The sequence below is a fragment of the Fulmarus glacialis genome, unplaced genomic scaffold, assembly GCF_000690835.1.
Source record: "Fulmarus glacialis isolate BGI_N327 unplaced genomic scaffold, ASM69083v1 scaffold8809, whole genome shotgun sequence".
Lineage (NCBI taxonomy): Eukaryota > Metazoa > Chordata > Aves > Procellariiformes > Procellariidae > Fulmarus > Fulmarus glacialis.
This window is the reverse complement of record NW_009232588.1, coordinates 7,996-16,901: the sequence shown is the minus strand read 5'-3', so window position 1 is coordinate 16,901 and position 8,906 is coordinate 7,996. Positions and strand designations below refer to the sequence as shown.

At 47.8% G+C, this 8,906-nt stretch overlaps 1 protein-coding gene across 1 annotated transcript in view; it reads left to right on the top strand.

The window, feature by feature from the left end:
- BCL11A (B-cell CLL/lymphoma 11A (zinc finger protein)) overlaps positions 1-8,906 on the top strand; it is a gene marked incomplete at its 5' end in the record, with an annotated part of 60,180 nt that overhangs the window by 49,901 nt on the left and 1,373 nt on the right. Inside the window, one exon of the mRNA XM_009584955.1 lies at positions 8,125-8,893. Within this exon, the coding sequence (XP_009583250.1) occupies positions 8,125-8,893 (769 nt within the window). The remainder of the gene's footprint in view (positions 1-8,124; positions 8,894-8,906) is intronic.

Sequence of the window (8,906 nt, the reverse complement as noted above, 5' to 3'; positions counted from 1 at the left end):
GAAACTAGGTGTTACGGGTTCGGTTCTGCTTAGAAGAATGAGTACACAAAATATGTTGAGGCTACAACCAAAATGATCATCCGTGGAGGTTGCACTTCTCCTGCAAGGGCCAGGTGTTCCCCAGGGTTACGAGGAGCCTGGCTGCCGGGCTGTGGATGGAGCCCTCCCCGCTCCCGCCTGCATCCCCCCACCGAGGATGCTTGTTCTTCTGCGGGGAGGAACTGGCTTCCCTGTTTCCACCCCTTCCCACCCTCTCTTTCCTCAGGCCCAAAAACCTTCTGTTCTGTGCAAACTTGAGCAGTGCTGCAAAACCCAATGAAAATTTGGCTTTGGGAGAAAAAGCTGAATTCCTGGAGTTCCTAATTCCAATCTAAATCTTTGAATGGCAAGGCAACACCAGCTGTACCTTTGGTTTTTTTATTGCTGTTGCTTCTGTGTCTTTTTGAGGTTTGGGTCATGGCATTAGCGTTTTGGCCTAGTTCTTCTTTAAAAGAGGGGCTTTTAAAAGGAGGTGTAACGAAAAAATGGCATTATTGATACTCAGTTTAGAAAATATTTTGCCAGTTTTATTAAAATGATTTCAGGGAGTTTGCATTTGCGGGAAAAATAATTATTTGCAGGAATATCTATAAGTCTTTTATCAATAAGTTGTAGAGAAGGAAAGGCTGGTAAAGATGGCAAATGAGGCGCTGAGGGTCCCACGAAACAAAACATCTTCTAGATTTTTGACATTTTCACGACTAAGCCAGTCCCAGGACCCGCGATCAGGCCTGTTCGTAAATAACGTGGACTTGATTTGCAGAATTTTGTTTTTCAAGTGTACAACAGCAACGGTGCTTCTCATTTCACTAGCAATGCTGTGTCACTTCCTAGAGAGTTTCAGGGACATTTTCCTTTTTCAGTGTTTCTGAATCCGGTTCATCTAGTGATAAAGAGAAAAGGTTGGAGAGGAAGTACCCTGTTGTACATAAATGCAGCTACTGCTGTTATTTATTATTATCATCGTTATTATGACAACAGCAGCGACAATGCTGATGCTAACAGTGCTAACAGCTCCTTATAACCCAGGTTAATAATGTGCCTTTTGCAATCTGGAAAATCGGGAGGAAGAATTAGTGCAAGAAGGAAAAAATATGTTTGGACAGTTACAGTTTTCCGTCTAAACCGATGCTACCGACTACCAGGAAAAGGTGAGTCACGACAAAGCAGCTATTTCTTACCAAGGGAGAAGTGGGCTGCTGCAGGCGTGGAGTGGACCCACTTATCTCCTGGCCCTGCGACGCTTCCTGTGTCCCAACCGTTTCACTTCTCTAGTTTTCAGTTGAAAGGAATTTCAACAGTATGGATTTCCAAAAGAGAGAGGGGAAAAAAAAAGATATTTGACAAGCCAGATGGAGAAGAACTGAATCAAGTACAAGTGGTAACAATTAACTCCATTTTTTTTAATTCCCCCCTTTAAATACCATAACAACTCCAAATTTATCAATCCAAAAATCAAGCAGTCAGTTGACATTAAAGCTGAATAAAGAGGTTCCTCGGTTTGGCTCAGGCTGTTCCTCCGGTAATTGTTTGGTGGCGAGCAGAAGAGAGCGAGTGCTTACTGCAGGTTGCAGGTGTTCAAGTCACTTTTAACTTTTCTTCTCTGCAGTTTGATAGCAAAAGGGATGTATGTGCCCTGTAGGTGCAGGTAGCCCAGTAAAGACACCTTGGCTTTGCTTACACGTGTGGGTTTTGGGGGGAAAGTGAAGGAGAACATGGGAGCTAAGCCACCAAGGCTGGTGGTGTTGGTGGTGCTGGCTTGTGGAGAGATGCTGCTGAGAACAAGGGCTGGACCATCCGGGCAGCGAGGGCCATATCCTGGTCTGCTCGGAGATTTCTCTGGCACGGGGATTTCTCCGAGGGAGTAAATCTGCAGCTGTGAATGAAATCCTTGCGAACACTATTGGCACGTATGCAGTCACTGCTTATGCCGCCGTTTTGTTTGTGAAAACACTGGGAAAACTGGGGTGTCTCTAATACTGCGTGTTCGTGTGCAGCCCATACGATGCCCTGCGGTAAAATACACGTTATATTAACATCTCGCTCCTTAATCTGGTGGTCCTTCCCAAACAATGTCCTGCACTATGGGCTGCCTGTTTCGGATAGGGGCACCGAGAGGATGCTGCGCGTGGTGTTTCAGCGTTGCTCTTCCGTAAAGCGCTGCTGTGTCCGGCGAGCAGCTTTCCTGGATCCAGCCCTGACTTTTGAGTAACGAAGGAAGCTCTTCCAAAGCACATTGGCACACGCATGCAGATTATTCCATTACTCACTTGGCAGTGCCTGAACTTGCATGCCTAGCTCCAGAAATCTTGGTGTTTTTTTTTTTTTCCCCCCTCCCAGCAGTGGCATCTAGCTGACAGCTTCTCCTCCCAGCTGGTCTTCTCCCCAGCATCTTGTCTGGCTTTGCTGCTGGTGGCTGTGGACATGGCTGTGGGTGTTGCTCGGAGCCAGCTATATTGTGCCTGGAGATGTTGGCTTGCTTTGACTTGGGCTTTGAGCACGCCGGGTGTATCTGTGAGCACAGTACAGAAGAACCAGCTTTTTTCTAATGTAAAAAAAAGCCCCTTAATGCTGCAAGCAGCCATCTCTTCATATTTTACTGAGTAATTGTGCCAAATGCCCTTAAAGGCACTCAAATGCCAATATCCATCCCACTCATTTGTTAACATTTTTCGGATCAGAAGCTAAATCTGTCACTTGTGTGTCACTGGTTAAATCGCTTCTTTTGGGGGCATGGCAGGCAAGAGCTGTTCTGCTGCTTTTTTTTTTCGGCAGGAGCCAATAACTTGAGAAACACTAAACATTTGTGCTGTGTCCTGTCACTAGTCCTTTGCTGGCCAGGATGTAGAAAAGGAATAAATACGTAACGGTGGGTGAGACTTCACTGGGTGAGACCAGTCAGGTTTCATATTGGCCCCACGTTTGTGTTTGGTACGTGGTATCCCCACGTAATTCTCCCAAAGGGGTAATTTCCCAAATACAAAGAAAATGAGCAGTAAAAGTGAGTGGGAGGAAAAATGTACAGGCAAAAATGCAAATGGTAATTGGAAGCTATTTGTAAAAAGTTGATGAGCTGTCCAGGAAGGAGAGGGCAACTTTGGCCCAAATCCAAAACCCACTTCACCCGCTTCAGCGGTGAGATGAGAACAGCAATTAGGTACTAAAAAAATCAATATATGACAATTAAAAAAATGGAAAATAGCAATCAATCGCAGTGAGAAATCATGATGGGTAGAGAACTAGTCAGGGGAGCTGAAGGTGCCGAGGAAAACTTGTGCCTGGCACGGATGGAGAGAAGAGGAGAGCTTCTCAGGGTCCTGGAGAAAAGAGAAACCCTAGAAGTGATGGATGGAAGAAGCAGTAAGGTAGAAATTTTTAATAAAGATTTCTACTGTAGACCTGGAAAGCAGCAGTGTTGTATTTCTGTATCATAGGCGGGTGATGATGTTTTTTCTAGCTCATTAGTAGCCAAGGAGGATTTTATACAAGGTCCAATGGAGATAAATATTTTTACATGAAAAGGCCCTGACAACTTGCACCCAAGAATCCCTAAAGAGTTGGCATATGATCCTGGTTTTTAATAAAGCTTACGGACTGGGAAAATGCCGTCAAGAGCTGGTCAGGGGAACCGTGGGAGAGTTGGCAACACTTTGCTTATCTCTTCTGGGCAAAATAATTGAAGAGACGATATAAGATTCAATTGATAAAGAATTAAAGGATAGAAATATAATTCATGCCACTCAACTTAGATTTATGGAATATAGATCTTGTCAAATAAACCTGATTTCATTCTTCCAGATGACAACTTTGGTTGATAAATGTAGATGAAATAGACTCTGCAAGGCATTGGATGCGGCGCTGCGTGACATCGTGTGTAGGAAGACCGAGCACTGGGTGGTATCGCTAGCATGGGCGATTAAGAGCCGGCCAACAGATTTGGGAATGCGGGGGCTTAGCTGGAGAAGCATCGGCGGATGGGAGAGGTCAGCAGTGGCTGGTGGGAGCCGCATTTTGTTGGTGATTTAGAAATGAATCTGCAATTGCGACTGATTAGCATTGGGGATAAAGCAAAGGTGGGTGGACGGATGAAGAGCAACAGGGAGGGATTTATGGGGTGGTTTGGAAAGACTGTCAAGCGCGGTGTGTTGAGAGCACGGGTGGGTACAACCTGTCTTGGTGCCTGGCTAGAAGAGGGGAATCGGGGCCACGTGTACAGATCCAGGTGCGGTACCCCAGAAGGCAGCAGCTCTGCGGGAGGCTTGGTGGAAAACCAACTCCTTCCCAGCACGATGCTGGGCCGAGGAGGGCTAGGCTGGTCCCTGAGTAGTGGAGGAGGTGGCTTCAGGATGGAAAAATAACTGTATTTTGAAGCATGCCTTGATTTCAGGGTGGACAAGTACCCTTGGTGTGTGTGTGGGGGCACATTGCGTACTAAGGGGCTTTTCAGTGTGTTGGCCAAAAAAAAAAGCCCTCAACAGAAGAAGAGAATGGGTAGAGATTGGAGCCAGAGAAATTCATGTGGACCCCAGTACCCGTCTGTGAGTGTGGTTAGCTGTGGCAACCGACTGTGGTGGCAAGCAGTGAGTGCTCTTCTTGTCTTCTGAGCTGTTTGAATGGTTTTCACTGGGATTTGGTGCTTTGCCCTAAAGACTATTTGTGGGGCTGGAGGAGGTTACGCTTTACGCAAAGACATCGTGTTGGTCATGGCATAGGACAACTGAGTGACATGTAACGCAGGGAAGGTCAGAGAGTGAGAGCTGGTGGTCCCTTTCGCCCTTGAATTTCTCAATGCGAAGCAGCCGAGGACAAGGGCTCCAGCCCTGCTGCCGGTGGCCAAGGAGGGCTGCTTCGGCAGTGACCCTCTTTGCATGTCGAGCTGAGGGATTCAGCCTCTTGGAAATCGACTGAAAGCTCCGATGGCATCGCAACGCTGCTTTGGATAACACATCCCATCACATTGCCCCAGTGGATGGCATGAGGAGCCCCCTGGGACCTTCTCCAGCTCTGTCCTTGGCCAGCACCGGCTACTGCATCTCCCTGCTGTGCTTTCCTCGCTTGCCCGTGGTCTTGCCCGGATGCTTTAGCTGGGAAGCCCATGTGGACATAGAGGCTGGCCCATAGCTAGGAGACATCAGTGGATCCACAGCCTTTGGGTCCTACAATCCAGCTTTTGGGGGGACCCGAACGCTGTACCAAAAAGGATGGTGGTGGGACGGGAGGAAGGAAAGGTGAGTCCCTTCCAAAACCAGGGGTTGCCGTGGCGGTCTAAGGACCCGTGTCGCCGCTGGCGGGCAACGCGTGGATTAGTGCCATAATTCTTGCAGTTTGGCAAGGCTGCATCAGACTGGAACGTATTTCTAGGTGGTGATATGGTCAGTCAATAGCCTTCATAATTAATCAAGCACTAATAGACAAATTAGAAATCGTGTCTCTTCAAAGCAGGAGGTGGAGGCAAATGGCTGGTGGATTTTAACTGTTTCACTGCTTTATTTTATTGCCTGGTTTTACGTTGCTCCCTTGAAAATGGTGGGTTGTTTAGGGAAGTTTTGTACATAAACATGATTTTAAATTTAAATTATTATCTTGATTACCAAATGCGGATGGTGAATTGAAAAGTTGTTTTTCAGGCAAGCAAATGAAGAATAATATTACATTTTACACTCCACTAAATCAATGTAGCCCTAATTTTGCCATGCAGGAAATCAATTCCAGTCTTTGTAACAGTCGAAGATGTTATGAACAAAGTAATTTTGCAAATTATGGCAAGTAACACATTTATTGATGACTGTAGTTTAGGAATTTAGAATTTGTGAGCGCTGTAATATAATAAGGCCGTACTGGCAGGAGCAGAGTGAAATACAGATTATACGGTGAAACTGTAATGCATCATTTGCTATTAGTGGACTGGTAATAATTACCAGTTTCAAAGCAGCTTTTTCCATGTAATCTTTAGTCTCAGTCGTAACAGCCCTTCTCATTGACATTATGATTACACGAGCTGCCCTTACGATCTAGAATATCTAGTTGATGGGAATACTAAAATGTGGTAGCCAACGCTCGATGTTGTATCCTCATTATAAGATAAAATGCTATTTTCTCTGACCTGATCTATAAGGTAGAGAGGTGAGGTAGCATTACATTGTTAGCTCCTACCGTGGTGTTAAAAACTTCCACTTCATTACGGCGAAGCAAGATGAAATTTTCCCGTTTAAGATTTTTTCCCTAGCTCGCAAATGAGCATAGGAATATGAAGGTCCAATTGAATTTCCCTCTAATTTTAGCAGATTTAAGTATTTCTCTCCGCTTGCATGCCTGGCACATACTAAACACCGCAATGCATTTTATTCCGACACCGGCTTCAGGATGAAACGTTAACTATTATTCCAAGGGCTTTTAAAGCGATTAAAGTGTTAAATGCCTGCTGTAGACGGTGGAGCCTCTTTTTGCTCGCCCGATTCAGCTCGTCAGACCGAACGTAGAATAACCGCAGAGCTGGGAGGCAGGGAGGGAAGTGGCGCGGCGCCCGGCGCTGCGGCCTGCCTGCCTCTCGTATCCCCAGATCATCGTTCAGCTCGCCGGGGAAGGAAAATGCCCATACGAAGCTTTTTTCCCCCTCCTCCCAAGTGAGATGGGAAACAAGATGGGCGCAGAAAAAGCGACATTTTCTTACCAAATCTGCCTCATTTGTTTTCCTTTTCTTCATATTAGGCAAATAGGGGAAACCTAATGGGGGCAGCTCTCAGTGCAGCATGTAAAGAGCTTTACCCCGGAGTGGTGCCTATGGAGCAGATGCCTCGTAACGTAGATGCAGGGTCAGGGCAGGGGTGGTACCACCCCAAGCACTGATGTCTTTGGTAGTTTATTCAACCCTCGAGCGTGTTTGTTGTTTTTTTTTTTTTAATATCACTAAACAGCAGCTCTACGAGAACTGCTGGGCAGGGCTGGAAATGAATTTTTATCCTCCTCTTAGGTCCGGTTTCAGTTTACCAGCATTTAGTAAAAAACATCCATAGGGGGATGGAAGTGAATTATTCGCAAAATTGTAGGAATCGATAAAAGCGCACTCACCTTCGCCATCTCTTACACCAGTCTTTCCTCTCGGAGTGCTTTTTCCTCACGGGCAGCCCTCAAAAAGTTATTCATCCCCCTTGTTTTGCCATATATTAAGAAGGGGCTGCTTTCTGCTGTCATTATTAGCCGGCTTTTTGTTTAGTTATTTATTAGTTGGTTGCTCTTTTATAATGTCCGTGTTATCTCCAAAAATAAATTATCATGAAACAGAGTTAGCTCGCTACTTGCCAAAGTGGCATTTACCATCCTCAGCTTCTTTTCAGTGCAAGAGAAATAATGCGGCTCCGGCAGGGCGCTCGGCCAGGCCTCCTGGCCACCCTCCAGCTATTTCCCTGGCGGAGCTGCCGCTCTCGCTGCCTTCCCCTCTCCCTGTCCCGCACACTGTTTTATTTCATTTCATTACTCAATTTGTTTTTCTTTTTTGCCCCAGAGTCGAATCTCTGCTATGGAGCAGGAGATGCTGCCTAATTTTGTACACATTGTTAGTCTCTCAAAATAAGGAGGAGGCTAATAACGTGATGCTTTGGGTTGCTGCTTTGAACCGATGTACGTGGTTTTCTGGAGTGCTTTTCAGAAGGGGTTTTATTTATTTTCTTTCTTTCTTTCTTTCTTTCTTTCTTTCTATCTATCTATCTATTTATTTATTTTCTCCCCAATTTAAATGGTAACAGCCTCTTGCAGCATGAAGTCTGCCGAGTTGTAGCTGGCATCAATTGACTTAATCATCTTTTTTTTTAATAGCTTTTTTTGCTGCGGTTACCTGCCAGGGTTCGGTTTTGAACCCGGGGCCGGGGATCGCGGGAGGAGGTGGGCGCATTTCGGCTGGGTTTGAAGCTCCCCATCGCACCCCTCGCCTCCTCCCGTCCCCCTTCCCCTGCCTGTGCCTGAGCTGGGACGTCCCTTCCCCAGCTCCCAGCCGAGCGTCCCGGAGGAGAGGAGCTTAGGCGGGGAGGCGAGCTCTTGCCCGCCGGTGGGCGGCCGGAGATTGACGCTGCTTGTTGTGTTATTTTGCAGGTAAAGACGAGCCCAGCAGCTACACGTGTACGACTTGTAAACAGCCTTTCAACAGCGCCTGGTTCCTCTTGCAGCACGCACAGAACACGCACGGCTTACGGATCTACCTAGAAAGCGAGCACGGCAGCCCCCTGACGCCACGGGTTGGTATCCCAACAGGACTAGGTGCAGAGTGCCCTTCCCAGCCACCTCTCCACGGGATTCACATTGCAGACAATAACCCTTTTAACCTGCTCAGAATACCCGGCTCGGTCTCGAGGGAGGCGTCGGGGCTGGGAGAAGGGCGTTTCCCACCCACGCCGCCCCTCTTTAGCCCTCCCCCGAGGCACCATTTGGATCCGCATCGCATTGAGCGCCTGGGTGCGGAAGAAATGGCTCTGGCCACCCATCACCCTAGTGCCTTTGACAGGGTGCTGCGACTGAACCCCATGGCGATGGAGCCCCCCGCTATGGATTTCTCCCGGAGGCTGCGGGAGCTGGCCGGCAACACCTCCAGCCCGCCCTTGTCCCCGAGCCGGCCCAGCCCTATGCAAAGGTTGCTGCAGCCCTTCCAGCCCGGCAGCAAGCCCCCGTTCCTGGCCACGCCGCCCCTTCCTCCTCTGCAGTCCGCTCCTCCTCCCTCCCAGCCGCCCATGAAGTCCAAGTCCTGCGAGTTCTGCGGGAAGACCTTCAAGTTTCAGAGCAACCTGGTGGTCCACCGCCGGAGCCACACCGGGGAGAAGCCCTACACGTGCAACCTCTGCGACCACGCCTGCACGCAGGCCAGCAAGCTGACGCGCCAA